Raw genomic sequence first — 24,853 nt, forward strand, 5'->3', positions numbered from 1 at the left:
CACGACACCCACCACAGCAACACCAATTACGACAGCCACGAAAGCCACGACAGCGACAACAACCACAATAGCAATGACATCCAAAACAACCACGACAACCACGACAACCACGACAGCCACGGCAGCTACAACAACCATGAAAGCCACGATAATCACAACGACCACGACACTAACAATAGTCGCATCAACCACGACAACTTCACGACAGCCACGACAGGCACGACAACCATAACAACCACGACACCATAACAACCACGACAAAAACCACGACACCGAAGACATCCATGACAGCAACGATAATAACCACAATCACGACACCCACGACACCGACTACAACCACGGCAACCACGACAACCACGGCAATCACGACACCAGAACTCCTACGACACCCATAACAACCACGACAGCCGCGACACTCTTGACAACCACAAGAACAGCGACACCAAAAATAATCAAAACAACTACGACACCCACGATAGCCACGATAACCACAACAACCACTACAGCCACGACAGTATCGACATCCCCGACAGTCACGACACTCATGACAACCACGACAAACACGACAACCAAAGCAAAAACGATGCCCACGATATCCACGATAGCCACGACAACCACATGAACCATGACACCCACGACAACCACAACAGCCACGACACCCACGACAACCACAACAACCACGACACCCACGACAATGACAATGACCATGACATAGACGAGAGTCAAGACAACCACAGCAACCACAGCGAACACCACAGCCAAATACAATAAAATCAACCACGACACTTACTACAACCACGACATCTACGACGACCACGACACCCATGGAAGCCAATGCAACCATAATAACCAAAACATCCACGCCAATCACGACAACCATGACATCCACGTCAACTACGACAGTCACTAGAACCACAACATTCACAACAGCCATGACAACCACAACAACCACGACACCCGCGACAACCACAAAAACCACTACAATCATGATAACCACAACAACCATGACAACCACAACAACCACGACACCCACGACAACCACGACATTCACGACAATCATAATGAACATGGCAAACACGACAACAACCACAACAACTACGACAGCCACCACAGACAATATAATCACAACAACCACGACATACACTTCAACCACGACATCCACGACAACAACAATAACCACGACACCAACGATTGCCAATACAACCACAATAACCACAACACCCACGACAACCACAACAGCCACAATAACCACAAAAACACGAAAAACACACTACAGACATGATTACCAGCACAACCACGACACCCACTACAACCATGACATCCACGACTGCCACGACAACTACGACGCCCATAAATGCCACAATTAATAACAACGACTACAAAAACCACGACACCGAAGACATCTATGACAGCAACGATAATAACCACAATCACGACACCCACGACACCGACTACAACCACGGCAACCACGACAGCATAACTCCTACGACAACCACAACAACCACGACACCCACGACATCCATAATAACCACAACAACTACAACACCAACGACAACCACGACACCCAAAATAACTACGATAACCACAGCAACCATGACACCCACGATTACCACAACGACCACGACACTCACGATGGTCACGACAACCACAAAAACCACGTTACCCATGACAACGAAAATAACCACGACACCCACGACAGCCACAACAACCACAAAAAAAACGAAAGACACACTACAACTATGACTACTACAACAGCCACGACAACTACGACTCCCACGAATGCCATATCAACCACGACACCCACGACAACTACGACATCCACAACAACCACGACACCCACGACAGCCACGACAACACCACCAAGCACGATACCCACAACACCCACGTCAATCACAGCACCTTCGAAACTACGACACCTAGGACAACAACAGCAACCACGACACCCACGTCACCCATAATAACCACGACAGCCACGACCGCCACAACAACCACATCAACCACGATACCCACGACAGCCACGACATCCACAACAACCACAACAGCCACGACAGCCACAAAAACCACAACACCTACAATAACCCCTATAACCGCACTAACTACGACACCCACGACAGCCACGACAGATTTAGGCGCGAAATAGGTAAAAGCTGGTTCGGAAATAGAGTGGTGGATGAGTGGAACAAGTTACCAAACATCACCATTAACCCGAATAGGCTGGATAGCATCAAACATAGGTTGGATAGATATACGAGCAATAGGGGTTGGGTGTAAACGGGACTGCCCAGTATGGGCCAATAGGCCCGCTGCAGGTTCCTCCATTCTTATGTTCTTAACCACGACACTAACGATAACCGCAACGATTACCACACTCACGACGGCCAAGTCAACCACAACAACTACGACACCCACTACATTCACGACAGACAAAAAATACATAAAAACCACGATACCCACTACAACCACAACGGCCACGACATCCATAACAATCACAACAGCCACAACACCAACGACACCCACGACAACCACAAGAACCGCGAAACCCAGGACAATGTAAACAACAACGACACCACGATAGCCACGACAACCACAACAACCACAACAGCCACATCAGTGTCGACACCCCTGAGAGTCACGACACCTATGACAACCACAACAGCCACGACAACCAAAACAACCACGATACCCAAGGTAGCTACGCCAACCACAATAAGCACAACAGCTACGACAATTTACGATAACCACAACACCCACGACACCGACTACATAAGAACATTAAAAAATAAGGAGTCTGCAATACGCCGGTTGGCCTGTGCACGGCAGCTCCTGTCGAGAGTTACTACCACTTTCTATTATCCATGAATCTATATAGCCTCCTTTTAAAACTTTCCAGCTTTCCAGCACTTACTACAATGTTGCTAAGCTTGTTCCACTCGTCCACCACCCTATTTGTGAACAGTTCCTTCCTATCTCCCTCCTAAATCTAAACTTATCCAACTTAAATCCGGTGCTCCGAGTCCTATCCTGCTCTGATATTATAAGAACTTTATCTATATCTCCTTTATTGATTACTTTCACCCACTTAAATACTTCTATCATATCTCCCCGCACTCTTCGTCTTTCTAGGGAATGCAAGTTTAGTTTCGTTAACCTATCTTGATATGGAAGTTTTCTAAGTCCCGTAATCATTTTCGTCATTCTTCGCTGCACCGACTCCAGTGAATTGATATCCATTCTATAATAAGGGCACCAGAACTGAACCGCATAATCGAGGTGCGGCCTGACTAGCGCAATATATAGTTGCAATAAGGCCTCTGCACTCTTATTACTTACACTTCTAGATATAAAACCTAATACTCTGTTTGCCTTATTTCGAACATTAACGCACTGTTTTCTCACCGTAGGTCCGGGCTTACAAGTACCCCTAAGTCTCTTTCACAAGTCGACTTCTCTAGGTTGATGTTGTTAAGGCTGTATACATTGACAGTATTTGTTCTTCCAATAATAAGTACGCTGCACTTGCTGGTGTTGAATTTCATTTGCCATTTTTCTGACCACTCCTGCAGTTTATTTAAATCTTCCTGTATTGCATTTGCATCCTGCCCTGAATTAATCTGCCGCCCTATTTTGGTGTCATCCTCAAACTTGCTTATGTCACTGCTGATCCCAGTATCTAGATCGTTTATGTAGATTATGAACACGAGTGGGCCCAGTACTGACCCCTGGGGAACCCCACTGGTTACACAGCCCCGCTCAGATTTCTACGCTGACCCTCTGTGTTCTATCGGTGAGCCATGATTTTATGCAATTTAAAACTTTCTCCTCGATACCATGAGCCTTAACTTTTCTCAGAAGCCTCCGATGCGGTACTCTGTCAAACGCTTTGTTAAAGTCTTAGTAAATAACATCGTAATTTTCGTCATTATCAACTACCTCGAAGACTTTCCTTAGAAACGTCAGCAGATTTGTAAGACAAGATTTTTCCTTTGTAAACCCATGTTGAGAGTCGTAGATTAATTTGCTTTTCTCTAAATGCGATCGGATGCTATTTGCTATAATTAATTTAAGAAATTTCCCCACTACTGACGTCAAACTAATCGGCCTGTAATTTGACGCTCGTGCTCTGTCTCCCTTTTTGAATATGGGTACTACATTTGCCTGTTTCCACAAGTCTGGCACAACTCCTGTGTCTACTGATTTTGTAAATAAATTTACGAGGGGTCCGCTAATCTATTCTTTACACTCATTCAAAACTCGAGGGAAAATTTCATCCGGCCCTGGGGATTTTGTCTTCTTTAAGAACGTCCTCTTTTCTGATAGTGATATGCTTTAATTTCTCTTCTTCATTTCCCCGAAATATCAGTTTCACCTCTTGAATTTCCTCGTGAATTTCTTCTATGAAAATTGATAAGAAGTAGCTGTTCAATGCTTTGCTTATTTTCTCTCTGACTTTAAAGGCCCCACTTTGTCCTTGACCTTTGTCCTATATACCTTGAAAAATCCCTTGGGATTCACCTTGGATTCTCTTGCTGTCCTGATTTCATAGTCCCCCTTTGCCTTCCTTACATTTTTCTTAACATTCCTAGATAGTTCATTATACCTATTTCTGAGCTGCTCCTCCCCTCCCTTTAATTTCTTATAAATTCCTTTTTTTATTCCTATGTCATGTTTAAGTTTTCTGGTCATCCACCTTGGCTCATTCTTATTTGACCTAATTTTTCTGTATGGTATATTTTGTTCATGTGCTTTACGTAGTATATGAGTGAATATATTAAACCTAAGATCATAAGAACATAAGAAAATAGGGAGTCTGCAATAGGCCGGTTGGCCTGCGCATGGCAGCTCCTGTCGAGAGTTACTACCACTCTATCATCCATGAATCTATCTAGCCTCCTTTTGAAACTTTCCAGAGATCCCGCACTTACTACAAAGTTGCTAAGCTTGTTCCACTCGTCCACCACCCTATTTGAGAACCAGTTTCTTCCTATCTCCCTCCTAAACCTAAACTTATCCAACTTGAATCCTTTGCTCCGAGTCCTATCCTGCACGGATATTATAAGAACTTTATTGATTCCTTTCACCCACTTAAATACTTCTATCATATCTCTCCGCACTCTTCGTCTTTCTAGGGAATGCAAGTTAAGTTTCTTTAACCTATCCTGATATGGAAGGTTTTTAAGTCCCGGAATTATTTTTGTCATTCTTCGCTGCACCGTCTATAGTGAATTTATATCCATTCTATAATAGGGGCACCAGAACTGAACCTCATAATCGAGGTGCGGCCTGACTAGCGCAAGATATAGCTGCAATAAGACCTCTGCACTCTTGTTACTTACACTTCTAGATATATAACCCAATACTCTGTTTGCCTTATTTCGAACATTAACGCACTGTTTTCTAGGCCGTAGGTCCAGGCTTACAAGTACCCCTAGGTCTCTTTCACAAGTCATGATCAATTGTTGTGTCACATTTGACCACACCCGTTCCTACTGGGAACTGACCTAACTGTTCCGAGGCGACCTCACCTAGGTACCTTCTTAACCCCTGATAATCCGCCAATCGAAAGTTTGGGACTCTGACCATATTGTCATTGTTTTTCGTGTCCCAATTTAGGGTGAACCTGATTTCTCTGTGATCACTGTTCCCTAGTTCTTCCCCTGCTGTGATATCTCTGATAATATTTTCTTTATTTGTTAATACTAGGTCTAATATATTGTCACCTCTAGTAGGTTCTGTAATTAGTTGTTTGAAAAAAATTGTCCTGTACTGCGTCTCGGAAGTTGTTATCGCCACGCACAAATTGTGCGCGCCGGCCACATGTTAAGTGAAGAAACTGTTTACAACTCAGAATAGCTTACTAAGCGAGATGGAGCTGGTAGCAGCTGTTTGACTGCCTGAGGTATAGTCTATCGCCGTCTACTGTAAAGGCAACATCTTGATTCTTGTCCACAACAGTTTCCCACAGCACATTATATTTGTTCTCGCTGGTCTAACCCAAGACCCCAAAACGTGAGTGTGATTGTGAACTGTTGAATCCTATGAAAACACTAAATAATTTTAATAAGTGTAATTATGTTCTGTATATTGACCTTATTATTCAAACAGTGTTTTGACCAAATTATACTCATCGCGTCAACGACAAGGGTCTTATTGTCCTGCACAAACCAAAATCGCTCCTATGAGCGAATACAGAAGTCTTCAGATTCATAGTCACCTACACTGCCTACAATGTTGTCCCAGTCAATATGTCTGAAGTTGAAATCCCACATAACGCACAGGTTGTTGTATTTTGCTGCCCTACTCATTTCCTGCCATATTGGCTTAGCTGCTTCTTTCCCAAGACTTGGGGGCTTGTAAATCACTCCCATAATTAGTTTTTCTCTTCCTTCCACAATTTCTACCCACACAGACTCGGTTCCAATTTCACCCTTTATTGAATTATTAATACAACATTTTAATATATCCCTGACGAAGAGTGCGACCCCTCCCCCTTTCCTACCTTCCCTGTCCTTGTGAAAAAGGTTGTACCCTTCTATGTGATACTCTGATAAAAAGTTCTTGCTCGCCAGATTCATCCAAGTTTTGGTGATTGCTATGACGTCTACATTCTCGGTACATACAACCGCTCTCAGCAAGTCCATTTTATTTCTAACGCTCCTACTGTTTGTATAGTATACATTTATACCTACCCTTCCTTGGTCCTGTTTTACCCCTTGTCCTGAGTAACCACTTTTACTCCCTAGGACCTGCTTGTTTTTTTACTCCCACTTACTCCGACCTCTCTTTACTGGCGAAACCCCCCGTTTGGAGTGACAATTTTACGCTCCAGGGATGCAGACAACATCTTTACCTCCGCGCGAGACAAGTGTACCCCGTCGCGACTGTACAGGTAGTCGTTGCCATAGAATGATTGCCAGTTATCAGTGAATGCCCAACCATTGCTTGCACAATGTTTTTCCAGTCGGCATTTTATAGCAATTGCCCTGGACAGCCATTCACGACCAACTCCTCTTCTAGGCAAGACACCACATACTATCGGGATCCCTCCCCTATCTCTAATCTTCCCCAGAGCCTCCCTACACCTCTTGAAAAGTTCCTCACTCCTAACCTTTCCTGTGTCGTTACCTCCCACACTAAGACACACTACTTGATTGGTACCCTCCCCTGACAAAACTTTATCTATCCTCTCAGCTACATGCCCTATCCCAGCCCCATTAAAACACACCCTAGCCTACGTTTCCTATCTCTTGCACAAAAAGTTCTATCTAAGAAGCTCACCTGGCTGTCCCGAACTACCACGACCTTACCTGTGGGCAGGGTTTGAATAACTGCCCTTTTCTTTCCTGGCACCTCACCGTCCTGCCTCTTCTCTTCCTCGCCAGCTTCCTCCAATACTTGGTAGGGGTTACTGCTCTACACACCCTGGTCAGCTTTCCTGAGTCTGACCCTAGTCGGAAGCAACCGCTCTCCACGCCTGCTCCTCCTTTGCAGGTGTCCTGCTAGGCAGGACACCTACCTGAAGGAGTTCAGTCCTGAGGGCTTCGTTCTCCCCCTTTAACACGTCTATCTCCCTCCTGAACTGCTCTAGCTGACTTAACAGAGTGGCCAAGGGGTCGTCTTTCCTCACATTCCGCCCCTCTTCCCTCACAACACAACGATCCACGGCGGCCATTTCCTCAAGTCATTAACACGAGCATTTAGTGGCACGTCCTTCTCCAAGGTAAGTCAGGTAGCGTCTGATCAGGACATCCACGACATTCACCACAACGACATCACCACGACACCCACAACAACCACAACATCCATGACACCCACGTCAACCACAACAACCGCGACATCCACGGCAGCCACAACTACCTCAACACCAACGACAACCACCTCAACCACGACAACCACAACAACCATGACACTCACGATAACCAATATAACCACAACAATCTCAACACTCACGACAATCACAACAACCACGACTGCCACGACAACCACGACTGCCACGAAAACCACGACAGCCATGGCAACCACAACATACACATTAACTACAAGTCACGACAACCACAGCATTCACGACAGCCATGACAACCACAACAACCACGACACCCACGACAGCCAATACAACCACAATATTCACAACACCTACGACAATCACGACAACCACAACAACCACGACACCTGAGACAACAACAACAACCAGGACAGCCATGGCAACATCAACAACCACGACACCCACGACAGTCACCAACAGCAACAACCACGAAAACCACGACATCCATGAAAGCCACGACAACCACAACAACCACGATACCCACTACAGCCATGACAACCACAACAACCACATCAGCCACGACAACCATGGCAACTGCCACAACCACGACAACCACGACAACCACGATAACCACAACAACCACGACACCCACTGCAACCACGACAGCCATGACAACTACAACAATCACGACAACCACGACCCCCACGACCTGCCACCCACGACACCCACGACACATACGACAAACATAACAACCACGACAGTCAACACACCCACGATAACCACAACAACTACGACATGTTCGACAACCACAACAACCACGCTGGCCACGACATCCACAACAACCTCCACATCCACGACAGCCATGACAACGACGACAGTCACGTACACACTGGATCACGTACACACCATGGTTGTGTGTCAGCTTCATACTTTAATACAATGAGTGTCAAGGCTCTCCCGCTTTCTGATACATCCGTGTGAGTTAGACAGCTTCTGTGTACTGATTACTTATACCCATGAATATATATTTTACTGAAGTATATATGTATTTGTGTGTGTATGTGTGTGTGTGTGTGTGTGTGTGTGTGTGTGTGTGTGTGTGTGTGTGTTCGTGTGTGTTTGTCGTTAACTCCATGTATGTATGTATGTATGTATGTATGTATGTATGTATGTATGTATGTATGTACATTGTGTATGTGTATATGCATATGTGTGCTTGAGATACGAGTATATATGTTTAAAAAAATATAAATATTTTCAGTATGTATTATAATGGAAGCCCCTCGAAATCGAGGATGGCCGGCCCAAGGGCCTCCTGGGCGTGAATTTGTTTAAGGTGTAGAAGCTGTCACCAACACAACAACCACACCCTAAGTTAACGAGCTGCATGACACAGTGTCAAGGAATAGTCCGAGAAGACTGGACATCTCGCCAACTGCACTGGCTAACCATTACCCAGGGAATACAATCCGCAAATCGATTGACATCCAGGTTTCCAATTACTGCTGGGTAGACAAAGGCAAATGGTGTAAAGAAACTTGTATGTATTATCTCTCTCTCTCTCTCTCTCTCTCTCTCTCTCTCTCTCTCTCTCTCTCTCCCCACTACACTACACTACACTAGAACATCAGAACATAACAATGGAGGAAACTGCAGCGGGCCTATTGGCCCATACTGGGCAGTCCCATTTACACCCAACACCTATCGCTCATATGTCCACCTAACCTATGTTTGAAGCTATCCAGCGTATTCGAGTTAATTATGTTATTTGGTAACTTGTTCCATTCATCCACTACTCTATTTTCAAACCAGTGTTTACCTATTTCGCGCCATAATCTAAATTTGTCTAATTTAAAACCATTGTTACAAGTTCGCTCCTGGTTCGATAGTTTGAGTACCTTTGTTATGCCACCTTTGTTTAGCCCTGACTTCCATTTACTCACCTCTATCATATAGCCCCTTACTCTACGTCTCCTCCTGCCATATCTGTATTGGTTGATGGTACTTATTGGACGTCTGGGCTTAGTGGTGAGATAGAGAACGCGTTTACCTTTACATGTCTCCAGCGGGTTCTGTCTGTGGGAGGAAGGAGGGAGAGAGGGATGGAGGGTGGGAGAGAGGGATGGAGGGTGGGAAGGAGGGGGAGGGTTGGGAGGAAGGAAGGGGAAGAGGGAGGGTGGGAGAGGAGGAGGGGGGAGCACCAGGCCGGGTTGGTTAAATGTTTGTCCGTCTGCATCACCTTTCCGGCCTACCTATCCATATTCATATCCGGTATGCCTACCTGATTTACCTGTCTTTATTACCTTCCGGTTTATCTGTCTGTATTCCCAGTTAATATAATTGACCTTATAATCGTCCATTCGACCCATCCTTTCTACCTGTTCGGTTTACCTGTTTACCCAATGAATTTACCTGACCAGTGTCCCTGTCCGGTCTTATCTATCCGGTCTACCTTTCGAGTTGAACCTGTCTAGACCCTGCAGACTGGTCAAGTGTTCAGGGAAATCCTTGAGAGGAATGTCAAGGCGCTGGTCACACAAATGTCGGGAAGTCATCCACACACATGTCAAGGCATTGACCACACGAATGTCAGGGTACCGTCCACACACATGTTAGGGCACTGACCACACCCATGTCAGGGCACCAACAACGCACATGTTAGGGCACAGGCCACACACATGTCAGGGCACCGACCACACCACATGTCGAGACATCGACCACTCACATATCAGGGCATCGTCCACACACGTGTCAGGACACCGAGCACACACATGTCAGGGCACCGACCACACACATGTCAGGGCATTGACCACAGACATGTTACTAAATCGAACACACACATGTCAGGTAGTAGGCAGTAGACAACTACCAAACAGGGAGGTACTTCCGCCTGGGAAGATAGTGGAAGCATAATGTATCGTCTAATGGTAGACCCTGCTGCCATATGGCCCCACGAAAATTGTGACCAAGTCCCAGGTTGCTGATCTTACTTCCTGCCTCATTTACACACAATTGTTTCTCTTAATTTGACAACACAACATACAAGATATATATCGTTTCTCACTTTAGATTTTTTTAATTTTTGTATTTATTTATTATTATTATTATTATTATTATTATTATTATTATTATTATTATTATTATTATTATTATTATTATTATTATTATTGTTATTATTATTATTATTATTATTATAGTTTCGCCTCCAGACCCCGATATGGGTCAGTGACCCATAAAAAAAAATACAGTACTGCGGCGTCTGAAGCTCTCATACCTCTGACTTGGAAACTTGTAAGGTGAGATGTGAGTCTTCTAATTAATCAAATGACACTTTAATGGTCATACTTTTCCAATACTTAATTTAGAATAATTAGTCTAAAGGGGGAGAATTTAATTAATTTACTGAATAAATAACTTTTGAAATTATGGCTATTTAACTGATCTCAAAAGCAAGAGTTTCCCCTGGAACTATCCACTCCATTGGTTGGTAACCTCAGTGATTCCCCAGTCAAATTGTTTACATGGTTCTTAAATCTGAAGTCGAGTACAGATATTGTTCCTAGACTCATGATATGAGCAGAACACCCACTCACCCAGTGCTTGTATGCTGCGACTAACTTAATCAACACCACCATACCACCATTTCCACACCTACAACCACCACCATCCCTACCCCCACCACCACCCCTAAAACCACCATCATCCATTACAACCACCACAACCAACATACAACCATCGCCACCCCTACCACCACCACCATCTCTACCACCATCCTTACCACCACCACCACTACCCCTACCATCAACCCTATCACCACAATCACCACCACCCCTACCATTACCCCTACCACCACCACCACCACCCCTACCACCATGCCTACCACCATTACCCCTACTACCACAACCCCTATCACCATTACCCCTGCCACCACCATCACCCCTACCACCATCCTTACCACCAGTCCTACCACCACCCCCTACCACCCCCACCACTATCAACCCTACCACTACCACCCTCTGCCACCTCAACCACCACCCTTACCACCACCACCACCTCATCCACCATCACCCATACCACTACTACCACAGTATCCCTACCACCACCACCAGTGGCATCAGTATCCCTGTTAGTACCCTACCACACCACCAGTATCCACTGCACCACCAGTACCCCTACCACCACCACCAGTATCCCTGTTGCCACCACCAGTGCCCTACCCACACCACCAGTATCCATGTTACCACCACCAGCACACCTACCACCACCAGTATCCCTGTTACCACCACCCACCCACCACCCCTACCACCACCACCACCACCACCAGTACCCTACCACCACCACCACCACCACCACCAGTATACCACCACCACCAGTATCCCTGTTACCACCAATTACCACCACCACCATATCCTGTTACCCTAACCACCACCATTATCCCTGTTACCACCACCCCTACCACCACCACCACCAGTATCCCTGTTGTTACCACCAGGGCCTACCACCACCACCAGTATCCTGTTACCACCACCAGTACCCTACCACCACTACCAGTATCCTGTTACCACCACCAGTACCTACCACCACTACCAGTATCCCTGTTACCACCACCACCCTACCACCACCACCACCAGTATCCTGTTACCACCACCAGTCCCCTACCACCACCACCAGTACCAGTATCCACCACTACCAGTATCCTGTTACCACCACCAGTACACCTACCACCACTACCAGTATCCCTGTTACCACCACCAGTACCCCTACCACCACCACCAGTATCCATGTTACCACCACCAGTACCCTACCACCACTACCAGTATCCCTGTTACCACCACCAGTACACCTACCACCACTACCAACCCTGCCACCACCACCACCACCTGGCCACCATCACAACCACCACCACCACTATACCACCATCACCACCACTACCACCGCCCACCACCTTCCCTACCACCACCACCACCATCGTCAGCACAACCACCATCACCCATCACCACCGCCATCCCTACCATCACCCCTACCACCACCACCACCACCACCACCCCTACCACCATCCCTACCAACATTAACCCTACTACTACCATCATCCCTACCACCACGACCCCTGCCACCACTACCACCATCAATCCTAACACCACCACCACCCCTACCACAACTACCACCACTACCACCCTTACCACCATCAACCCTACAACCCTACTCCCTGCGGTATCACAAGTATCTAACATGGCACTAGTCTATCCGACACCAGAATATGCACCGACGTTCCAGAAACCGTGCGAGGAAGTTCAAGTCTTCACGAGTGACCACGAAGCACTCCGGGATTGCTCCACCACCACCACCACCACCTCCTCCTCGTTAGGCTCATTGATACAGGAGGGTTGTAAACTCGAGTATAATCAGTGTCTGCTTCCCGGAGTTGATACTTAACCAGTTCACCGACCTTCATCAAGGAGAACCAGGCCGCTCTACGCACATCCGCCGCACACACACACACACACACACACTTACCTGGCCCCCACATACATACATACTCACCTATCCTCCCACTCACTGCCCCCCCCCACACACACACCTCTCCCTCACACACACACTCACATCTCCCTCACACACACACACTCACCCCCCCACACACACACACTCACCTGCCCCCACACACACACACTCACCTTCCCCCATACACACACCTCTCCCTCACATACACTCACTTCTCCTCCACATACACTCAACTGCACCCCCACACATACTCACCTATCCCCTCACATACACTGACCTGCCCTTCCTCACACACACCTCTCTATCAAACACACTCACCTCTCCCCCCACACTTGAGAAAAAAATAAAAATCATTTGAATAAAGAAAAATTCTCCTGAAGGTGAGTAACGTACGAGCAGTGAAATTCATGGCGAACACTCTATCATTCCATGTACTTTAACCTGACTGGAGAAATTTTAAAGCAAATTAAAAACTTTTATATAGAAAATAAATGTAAATAGTATCCAATTAAAATGTGGTTAATAAAGTTATTATATGTCATTCATATTTAATCTAAGTCTATCAAATTCATAGTAACAACATTATTACATCATTAGCAAGGAAGGATTATCTCTCCGTGTCAGTCTGGTGTGAGCTTGACTCTTATGGATAAACATGGTGTTAGAAGTTTAGCCTACTGTTAACCCCGTCACTTGCCACACCCACTCAAGCTGGTGAGATTAAGTAATTGTTTATATTGCTGACTGGCACAAACGGGTCGAAATGAGTTCCTAATTGATCGTCTTTAACTCAAAGACACACACACACAAACACGCACACACACACACACACACACACACACACACACACACTCCTACTACTACTTTGCTGTCACTCGGAAACGAGTATGACGATCACCCAGCTATGATACAATGATATGAGTTATTAGGAATGTCACCCTCGTTGGTGAGTTTTGAGGTGACTAAAGAGGCAGTTACGGGACCGGCAGAGTGGTTCACAGATGTTGCACATGTGGCGGCAGCGTCTTTCCGGCGTTGGCGCTTATCTGACTCGGTTTGCAGTCGGATTAATTCGAAAGTATTGACACCTACTTGTGCAGTGCTCCTCCAAGCGTTACGATGTGGAGTAATTGTCTCCCAGGTAAGGGGATCGATTAGGCACTTTTTCAGATTTGTCTTAAGACTATCCTTATACTTTTTCAGTTGCCCGCCAGCGTTACGTTTACTATTCATTATGTGACTGTAATGTAGCTGCTTTGGCAGTCTACTGTCGGCCATGCGGGTAACATGGCCAGTCCAACGTAGCTATTTACGGATAATGGTAGCCTCCTACAGTTTGTGTCATCAAGAATACTGGCATTTGTTCTCTTGTCTTCTCAGCGAACTCTGAGGATGGAACGTAGACTACGTTGGTGAAAGTCTCCAAGTGCCTTGAGGTGCCTCCTGTATGTGACCCATGTCTCGCTTCCATATTGCAGGGTGAGGAGACCACTGCTCGATATACGTGTAACTTTGTAGATAATTTCAGCTCCCTACAGCTGAAGACACGGTTTCGGAGACTGCCACAGGCTTGATATTCACATCTGATCCGATGCTGAATCTCTTCAGTGATGTCTGCAGTGGTGAACAGGTGGGAGCCGAGATGCAGAAAGTGGATAACATTTGAGAGGAGAGTACCGGTAAGCTTTCCTCACACAGCCAAACTGTGGATTGCTCTGCCTTCTTCAGTGTTTCCATACTTATACAATCTGTCTCACTTTAAAAAGATGGTTTTCTGGCATCTTCGTGGTGTAGATTAACACAGTATAACCTTTTTCTTCTCTATTTTTAATTTCTTTCTTTTCTTATTTTTTCACCCCCTATGCCCCCGTTGTGGGCCGTTCGACCTGTGCCCGGGTGGGCTAATTCCCGTAAAAAAAAAGAAGCTGGATGGATGTGTCTGAACCAGGGGTAATGCTGCGTAGGTGTTCAGGATCTTCTATAGGTCGCTTGCAGAGTGAGGGACAAGGATGAAGTCATCTGCATACTGAAGTTCAATAATGGAAGCTGCCGACCTCTTTGTTACTGCCTGGAGTCGTCTTATGTTGAAAAGACCCTTCATCTGGTACTCGATGTCCACCCGCCAACTAAATTAGCACGATTAAGGAAGGCAGCCAAGAAAATGAAAAAGAGAATTAGTGCCAGTACACGCCGTTGTTTAATCCCCGTTTGGATGGGGAAGAACTCAGATGGGTGCCATTGTGCAGGACACTGCCGTTCATGCCATCTTGGAGTTGCTTCGCAATGGTGATGAATTTTGGTGGGCAGCCAAAACGGCTGAGGGTCCACCAGAGGGCTTCCCTGTTGACTGAATCGAAGGCCTTGGTTTGGTCGCCGAAAGCCATGTATAGGTCACGATGCTGTTCTCTGCATTTTTCCTGTATCATGTTAGTGGTGCCACGTGATGGTCTAAGGCCACATTGAGATTCTGAGAGGAAGTTTTCCGCCTCAGGAGGAAATCTGTTTAAGAGGACTCGGGCGATAAACTTGCAAGCTACTGACAGCAGCGAGATCCCGCGGTAGTTGCCACAAATGACCGGTCTCCCTTGTTCTTATAAATATAGACGATAGAGGCGTCTTTAAGAGCTTGGGGGATTTTCTCCTTTTCCCATATACTCTCCAGGAGAGAGTGCAGATGGCTGGTAAGCAGAGGTCCTCCTGCCTTATACACCTCGTTTGGGATTCCATCAGGCCTTGATGCTTTGTTATTTTTCATCTTTTTGATGGTAGTAGCTACCTCATCAAGGTGGGTCAGCTCTGGATGCTGTGGCACCTGCTGGGTAGTCAGGACATCCACATCGGTGTTTCGGTTGAACAGTAAATGGTAGTGCTCTTTCCATCGTTGAAGGATGGCTTCATTGTCATTGATTAGGGAGTTACCATCGGATGAGCAGAGGGGGGCTGTGCCAGGAGCGATTGGCCAATAAAATATTTTAGTGGAATTGAAAAATTCGCACATCTTGTGCTGATCTGCAAATTTTTGTGTTTCACATTTTTTATTTTTAAACCAGTCGTTCCTTAGATTGCAAAGTTCACGCTGGGCCACCGCTTTCTTGTTGCGGACGGTATCAGCTTTGGTTTGAGACTGAGGGTTGTTCTGCCAGTCAATTAAATCAGCACACACACACACACACACACACACACACACACACACACCCAACACACACACTAACACACATGCACACACACACACACACACACACACACGCACACACACACACACACACACACTGACCCTCTCGGATCTCTTTTATCATCACCACGACCTCATCTGCAAATATGGAGAGAAGCTTCTGCACCAACCTCGACACAGGCTCCTGCTTCCACCCAAGATCCCTCGTCCCCGAATTGCTGTTTGACTCTACAACCGCATCCAGCCCATACGAGCACGTACTGATCGCTATAAGAACAGACCAATCCCAACCATTGTAAAAATTATCAACAACTCGTAGTCAACCAGTGTGTTCACTCCCTGCCACTCTTAGTTTTGCAGTGGTAATTTGTTGAAATGCCCTGTTGTATGACCTTGTCCCCACCTTGTTATTATATGTCATATTTGATCACTTATGTTACTTGTATATTATTTGTTAATCAAGTGATCCATTCCCCTTTATGTAACTATATATTTTCAATCTTCTGGCTGCCATGCTCTTTCAATAAACAGTTATTATTATTTTTACACACACACACACACACACACACACACACACACACACACACACACACACACACACTACACTACACTACACTACACTACACTACACTACACTACATCCACGACCACCGTAGGGTCAAGCCTTGTTCAAGCACTGCTCCATCTACTCAGCGGCCCCCTTTGACCAATGTCGGCCCATTCCCCAAGTCCCTCTCCCAGACCCATCCTCACCACCGATATAGCTACATAATCAAAAGTGACAATTTCGTTTCGGAAAGAAGTGGGATCAGTGTTGATCAGTGATGAACAGTGTTTAAGCCAGTGAATTCGGCACTAGACAGTACTAGTGAAAGCCGCGACCCAAAAGTGGGATAAGCACCCTTGGCGAAGTTAAAAGGGGAGGCTGGACGAGTAAAGCCAGTGTCTGACGAAAACTCAAGCGAGTGGAAAGTTGTGAGTAATGGGAGGACCAAGCTGGTGGTGAAGAAGTACACCAAGGATACGTCAACAGCGACAACAACAGCTAAGTGTACCAACTCGTTCAGTCCCTTGATAGACGAATTGGACGTTAGTACAGTCATGGACAGGGAAGACAAGGAAGGTATAAAAACTTTAATTGTTGGTGACTCACAGGTAAGGTACATGGACAGGGCCTTTTGTGGCAAGAACAAAAATAGGATGAGGGTGTGTTTGCCAGGAGCTGGGGTGGGGGATATAATTGACAGGATGGACAATATCTTGTCTGGTAATGGGAACAAACCCATTATCTGCCTCAGTGCAGGAGGCAATGATATTGGTCGGTGTAGGAGTGAGGAGCTTCTTGATAAGTTCAAGGCAGCTATAGATCGTATTAGGACTAAGGGAGGGATCCCTATCATATGCCGTGTCCTGCCTAGAAGGAGAATTGGCAGTGAATGGTTGTCAAGGGCGGTTGGTGTCAACGACCGTCTTGACAGATATTGCAAGTCAATATGAGTCCCATTCATTGACAACTGGGACAACTTCTATGGCAGAAGGGACCTTTATGCTAGGGATGGGGTGCACCTGTCTAGGGATGGAGTAGCAACCCTGGCTAAGGCTCTAGAGGGGGCAGTTCAAAAGATATCGAAGTCTTTAAACTGCTAGGAGAACATATGAGCACGGTGGTGGAGGAGACTGCAGTGGGAGCGGGTAAACAAAGTGAAAGATTACAGGGAAATAGTGTTAGGAATGATGACAAAACTGAATTAGACAGGGAGTTTAAAACTAAACGCGGTAAGGGGAGGACTCAGAACACGACTAACCTAAATGTATACTACGCAAACAGTAGAAGTATGAGAAACAAAATGGATGATATTAGGGCCTTGGTATGTACCGAAAAAATCGATATAATTGCATTCACTGAAACATGGATCAACCTAGACACACGTGAGTTACCAGTCGAATACCAAATTGCGGGTTACAAACTGTTCCATACCGATAGGCAGACCAGGAAAGGAGGCGGAGTAGCAATCTATGTTAGGGATAATCTGAAGTGTGAAATAAATAAGGAAATAAAAACTGACCGGAATACAGAAACAATTTGGATAGAATTAATCGACGGTAGAGAAAAATTAATCACAGGAGTAATATATAGACCTCCCAATCTTGATAGAGTCAAAGAGCGACTTATCTGGGATGAAATGCGCAGGGCTTCCATACACAACAAAGTCTGTATAGTAGGCGACTTTAACCTTGGCCAAATAGATTGGACTGACCTTACAGGTAACTCAGAATCAGAAGATTTTCTCGAGACTATCCAGGACTGTTTTCTAAGTCAACATATAACTGAACCCACACGGGGTAATAATATACTCGATTTAGTTCTGTCAAACAGAGAAAACCTCATTAGCAGGGTCGAGGTAGGGAACGAATTTGCAAACAGCGATCACAAAGAAATTAGATTCCAGTTAGACTTTCAGGGCAGACGTAAGGAAAATTCCACTAAAGTACCAGATTTCAGAAGGGCGAACTTTGACAGTTTAAAGAGGCAGCTGAGAGAGGGGGTGTCGCGCTTGGCGTGAACCTGTCAGATGACACCGACCTGATAACGAGATCTGAGATTGCCGAGTTCCACGACAATTTAAATAGTGAGTTACTTAATGCACAAAGGCAGAACATACCATACAAAAAACTCAGATCAGAAAACAATGACCCTAAATGGATTAATAATTATTTAAGGAACATCATTGGCCAAAGGAAGGCTATAGGTAGAAGGATAAATCGTGGCGAAATTCACCTCCGGGACTATTATAGGGTATTGGCGAGTAGGGTTAAAACCGAGATAAGGAAAGCAAAGAGGAATAATGAGGTAAGGATAGCAAGGGAGGCGAAGACAAACCCCAAAGGATTCTACCAAATGTATCAAACTAAAACACGAGAAACGATTGGACCAATACGGTCAGACACCGGCGAGCTCACTGATAACGACAGAGAAATGAGCAATAATTTGAATAAATATTTTTCAACAGTTTTCACCACCGAAAATTTAAACATGATACCCGAGGCACCGACTCTATTCAGAGATAGTGAAGAAAACAAATTAAGTGAGATAGTAGTGACTAGTAACGATGTTAGTAAGCAAATAGACAAACTGAAGCCTAATAAGTCACCTGGTCCCGATGAGATATTTGCCAGAGTATTAAAGGAATGTAAGGAAGAGCTTAGTATGCCCTTAGCAAAGTTGTTTAACATGTCCTTAAAAACAGGTGTAGTACCGGAATCCTGGAGGATAGCGAATGTAATACATATTTTCAAGAAGGGGGATAGATCACTATCCTCTAACTACCGCCCAATCAGTTTAACATCAATAGTAGGCAAATTACTGGAAGCAATCATCTCAAACTCTATTCGAAATCACCTGGAGAAGCACAGATTGATCAATGATTCCCAGCATGGCTTCACAAGCGGACGCTCTTGCCTAACTAATCTATTAACATTCTTTTCATCAGTTTTCGAATCTGTGGACGAGGGGCACAATTATGATGTGGTATATCTCGACTTTAGCAAAGCCTTCGACAGAGTCCCCCACAGAAGACTAATTAGAAAGGTAGAAGCACATGGCATCAAAGGTGACATCCTTAAATGGATTAGGGCGTGGTTAGAAGACAGGAAACAGCCAGTGAGCAATAACGGCACTAAGTCCCATTGGAGCAACGTCACAAGTGGTGTTCCCCAAGGCTCAGTACTTGGACCATTATTATTTATTATATACATAAACGACATAGATATCCGCATAGACAGCAACATAAGTAAATTTGCTGATGACACTAAAATAGGACGTGTTATTAAATCTGACGAGGACTCTGCAAAACTACATGAAGATCTAAACAAATTTTTCGAATGGTCTGAAAAATGGCAGATGAAATTCAACGTCGACAAATGTAAAGTACTCAGTATAGGAGATGTAAACAGGGAAACCAGATACCAGATGAACAACGATGCCATAGAGAAATCCGACTGCGAGAGAGATTTAGGAGTAATGATAAGTAGGAACCTTAAACCAAGTAAACAATGTGTTTTTGCTCGTAACAAGGCTAATAAAGTACTTGGGTTCATACAAAGGAGTGTTAGTTACAAGACTAGCGAGGTCATCGTAAAACTGTATCTTGCTCTTGTGAGACCACACCTGGACTACGCAGTTCAGTTCTGGTCACCGTATTACAGAATGGATATAGAATCCTTGGAAAGAATTCAGAGGAGAATGACAAGACTAATCCCGGGCATTAGGAACCTTGAATATAGAGACAGGCTAAAGCATCTTAATTTGCACTCCCTCGAGAGACGTAGAGCGAGGGGCGACCTGATAGAGGTGTATAAGTGGAAGGCAGGGCTAAACAAAGGGGACATTACAAAGGTACTCAAACTATCCAACCAGGAGCGAACTCGTAACAATGGTTTTAAATTAGATAAATTTAGATTTAGGCGTGAAATCGGTAAACACTGGTTTGGAAACAGAGTAGTGGATGAATGGAACAAGTTACCAAATATCATCATTAACTCGAATACGCTGAATAGCTTCAAACATAGGTTGGATGCTTATATGAGCAATAAGGGTTGGGTGTAAACGGGACTGCCCAGTATGGGCTAATAGGCCCGCTGCAGTTTCCTCCATTCTTATGTTCTTATGTTATGTTCTTATGATCTTCTGACAAGGAGGTGCTAATCCATCCACCCTGGGAACAACAGAGGGCCGGCCGGCTATACACCTGACTACGAGATAACACAACACCACCCAACAGGGCGGGGTACTATGACACCACCCCACACCACCCGGTGTCCCCATAACCACTTGAGGTCCTTCATATCAACACCCGAGGACGAGTTATCACACCACGTGAACACCACACCACCCGGTGTCTCCATGACTATATGAGGTCCTTCATATCAACACCAGAGGATGAGTTACTACACCATGTGAACACCACACCACTCGATGTCTCCATAACCACGTGAGGTCCTTCATATCAACACCCGAGGACGAGTTACTACACCATGTGAGGTCACTCATATCATCACTCGAGGACGAGTTACTGCACCACGTGAGGTCCCTCATATCAACACCCGAGGACGAGTTACTACACCATGTGAGGTCACTCATATCATCACTCGAGGACGAGTTACTACACCACGTGAGGTCCCTCATATCAACACCCGAGGACGAGTTACTACACCATGTGAACACCTCACCACCTGGTGTCTCCATGACCAGCCCAGGCCCGGGCCATCAACTGTAAACTATAATAAATTGTATGTTCAATCATTGTTCCTTTTTCTTTTAGTAATGAAAGCTTCTGTTAAACGACCTACCCACCCCATGTCTTTGTATGTAATAGGTCATTTTTGTCTAATGTACATTTTCAACCTTCGGGCTCCCGACTTTTTCAATAAACCGTTCATTATTATTTTTATTATTTCACACACACACACACACACACACACACACTTACAGGTACTCATCATACCAGTCAGGGCGAAAAATAAATTTATCATAATGACTTTTTCATCTAGATTCTAATAGGTGGACGATTCACTCCAAATGCTTAGTGTGACGTCCTCAAATACTTCGTTACGTCAGTCACTCTGCTGAAGCTGTTTAACTTGGAATGAAAGTTTGATATTAAAAAAATAGTTGACCTTTTCTTATATATATATATATATATATATATATATATATATATATATATATATATATATATATATATATATATATATATATATATATATATATATATATATATATATATATATTCAACACCTCACCCTGCCAGGATTCGAACCCACAATCTTATGATTGTGACCGGGGAACGTTACCTCTGGGCCACCAGGACACTAAAAGCAGTCCTAGACTATGTTATTTTTCACACAAAGCCTGTTCAACGAGCTTATGGCGCCGTGAACCTCTAATGGGGACTACCCGTGCCGCTTTGGTGATGAGAGTAGCGTTTTACCAAATCCGGCTTCGAAATGAGAGGATCCATATATATTTCATTAGCTCATAAAGCGCACGGACTTCTACATATAATCAACAACCTCACCCCGCCAGGACAGTTCCCTTGGAGGTTCACGGGGCCATAAGCTCGTTGAACAGGCCTTGTGTGAAATATAACAAAGTCTAGGACTGCTCTTAGTATCCTATTGGTATGAAGGTTAGTGTTCCCTGGTCACACACATAAGATCGTGGGTTTGAGTCCTGGCGGGGTGAGGTTGTTGATTATATGTAGAAGTCCGCGCGCTTTATGGGCTAATGAAATATATATATATATACAGTATATATATTTCAAGTAGATCCACAATGAAAACGTGGATAAAATGAATCTTGATAAAATCACACTGGGCAAAGGGAAACAACGGAGCACCGTAGCTTTCGTCTTTATTCAAGACATCTTCAGAGGCAACTGAAGGCAACAGTTGCCTCTGAAGATGTCTTGAATAAAGACGAAAGCTAAGGTGCTCCGTTGTTTCCCTTTTCCCCGTGTGATTTTATCAAGATATATATATATATATATATATATATATATATATATACACACACAATTTTTGGGGGGGTAAGGGAGGGGCACAAAAATACACCATTTACAGGACAAATTCAGAGGAGAATGACAAGACTAATCCCGGGCATTAGGAACCTTGAGCATAGAGACAGGTTAAAGCATCTTAATTTGCACTCCCTTGAGAGACGTAGAGCGAGGGGCGACCTCATAGAGGTGCATAAGTGGAAGGCAGGGCTAAACAAAGGGGACATTACAAAGGTACTCAAATTATCCAACCAGGAGCGAACTCGTAACAATGGTTTTAAATTAGACAAATTTAGATTTAGGCGTGAAATAGGTAAACACTGGTTTGGAAACAGAGTAGTGGATGAATGGAACAAGTTACCAAATATCATCATTAACTCGAATATGCTGAATTGCTTCAAACATAGGTTGGATGCTCATATGAGCAATAGGGGTTGGGTGTAAACGGGACTGCCCAGTATGGGCCAATAGGCCCGCTGCAGTTTCCTCCATTCTTATGTTCTTATGTTCTTATGTTCTCTGAACCTGAGACTGGCAAGACATTTTGATCTTCCTCTGTAACGACCAAATGATAAATTCTACTAAGTATCACGTTCCAAGAAAGAACAAAACAGGAGTCCATTTTCAACACAAAGTGAACCCTCTGAGACTAGGTAAATTTAATTTTTTATTCCTTTTGTAATGTTCAAACGACAAGTGTACCAAATATCATATTCTTCAAGAGGATGATTCTTGTACACTCAAAATTTTTGTCACTTTCCTGATTGAGAGAAACACTGTATAAAACACCAACATTTACGGCTCTAGGAGTCACACACGTTAGAGGGAAAAACAGTCATTGTTGACTTCTCAAGAATTTGGATGACGCAAGTTGGTCTGTCGCCTCTGGGAAGCTAAAAAACCCACTGCTACTTCCTTGTTGATTTTGTTGCCTTTTGTGAGGGTGTCTGTCTGTTAGTCTTGTATGTCTGGATGGGTGTCTTCCAGTCTGTCTTGTATGTTTTGAGGGGTGTCTGTAAGTTTACCCTTCTCCTCCCCACCTTCCCATCCTCCCCTCCATTCATCCCCTCGTCCCCATTACCTCTTCCCCCTCCCTCCTCTCCCCTTCGTTCTTCCAACTCCGCCTTCTCTTTCTCCTTACTCCCCTCCCCTCCCTTCTCCCTCCCTCTTCCTTCTCCCTTCTCCCTCCTCTTCATTCTCACCATCCCTCTCCCTTCCCTTTGTATTACAACCCGCAGAAGGTGGGAGAGGGGGAGACCATCGCCAAGGCTGAAGGGCAGTGGTGTGGGGCCATAGCAAGGGGCCAGTAAGAACAGAACACAAACAATAAAGACACGAAATTATGGACACTCACCCCTATTAAAACTACTTTTTTTCATCTTACCTTTAGATAAGCCATTACTCACCTATAACGTAGTTTAATACCGTCATTGTTATCCTCGAGTGTAATTTCAGTTCGATTCATCTTGTCATTCTATAAAATCGTTTAATATCTCGAAGCTTCCGCGGGTCGATGTCCTCGTCCTCACCAAGGTCACCATGGTGGACCTTGGTATTCAAAGGGTCATTTATTCGTCTCCTGGGAGATGATGATGTGCAGGAAACTATGTCAACACCTGGGCCCATTCACCTTTTGGTTAGCCTTTACTACGGAATAGTAAGGCGTGAGGCAGCTTCCCTCTGTGTTGGCTGGTGATGCTGGTCACGTGGCCCTTTACAGCTTCCCTCAACCAACTGGCTTGTGTACATCTAACTGACACACATCATCCATGACTGCCATACGTACATTTACCTGACACACGTCATCCATGACTGTCACGTATACATATACCTGGCACACATCATCCATGACTCACGTGTACATAT

At 44.9% G+C, this 24,853-nt stretch overlaps 1 protein-coding gene across 1 annotated transcript in view; it reads left to right on the forward strand.

The window, feature by feature from the left end:
- The first annotated feature begins 1,314 nt into the window (after positions 1-1,314).
- Positions 1,315-24,853, forward strand: part of LOC121873431 (cytochrome P450 306a1-like) — an 84,650-nt gene continuing 61,111 nt past the window's right edge. The window contains exon 1 of the mRNA XM_042377011.1: positions 1,315-1,462. Coding sequence (XP_042232945.1) covers positions 1,315-1,462 — 148 coding nt within the window. The remainder of the gene's footprint in view (positions 1,463-24,853) is intronic.

The sequence above is a fragment of the Homarus americanus genome, unplaced genomic scaffold (genome assembly GCF_018991925.1).
Source record: "Homarus americanus isolate GMGI-L3 unplaced genomic scaffold, GMGI_Hamer_2.0 scaffold11151, whole genome shotgun sequence".
NCBI classification, from domain to species: domain Eukaryota; kingdom Metazoa; phylum Arthropoda; class Malacostraca; order Decapoda; family Nephropidae; genus Homarus; species Homarus americanus.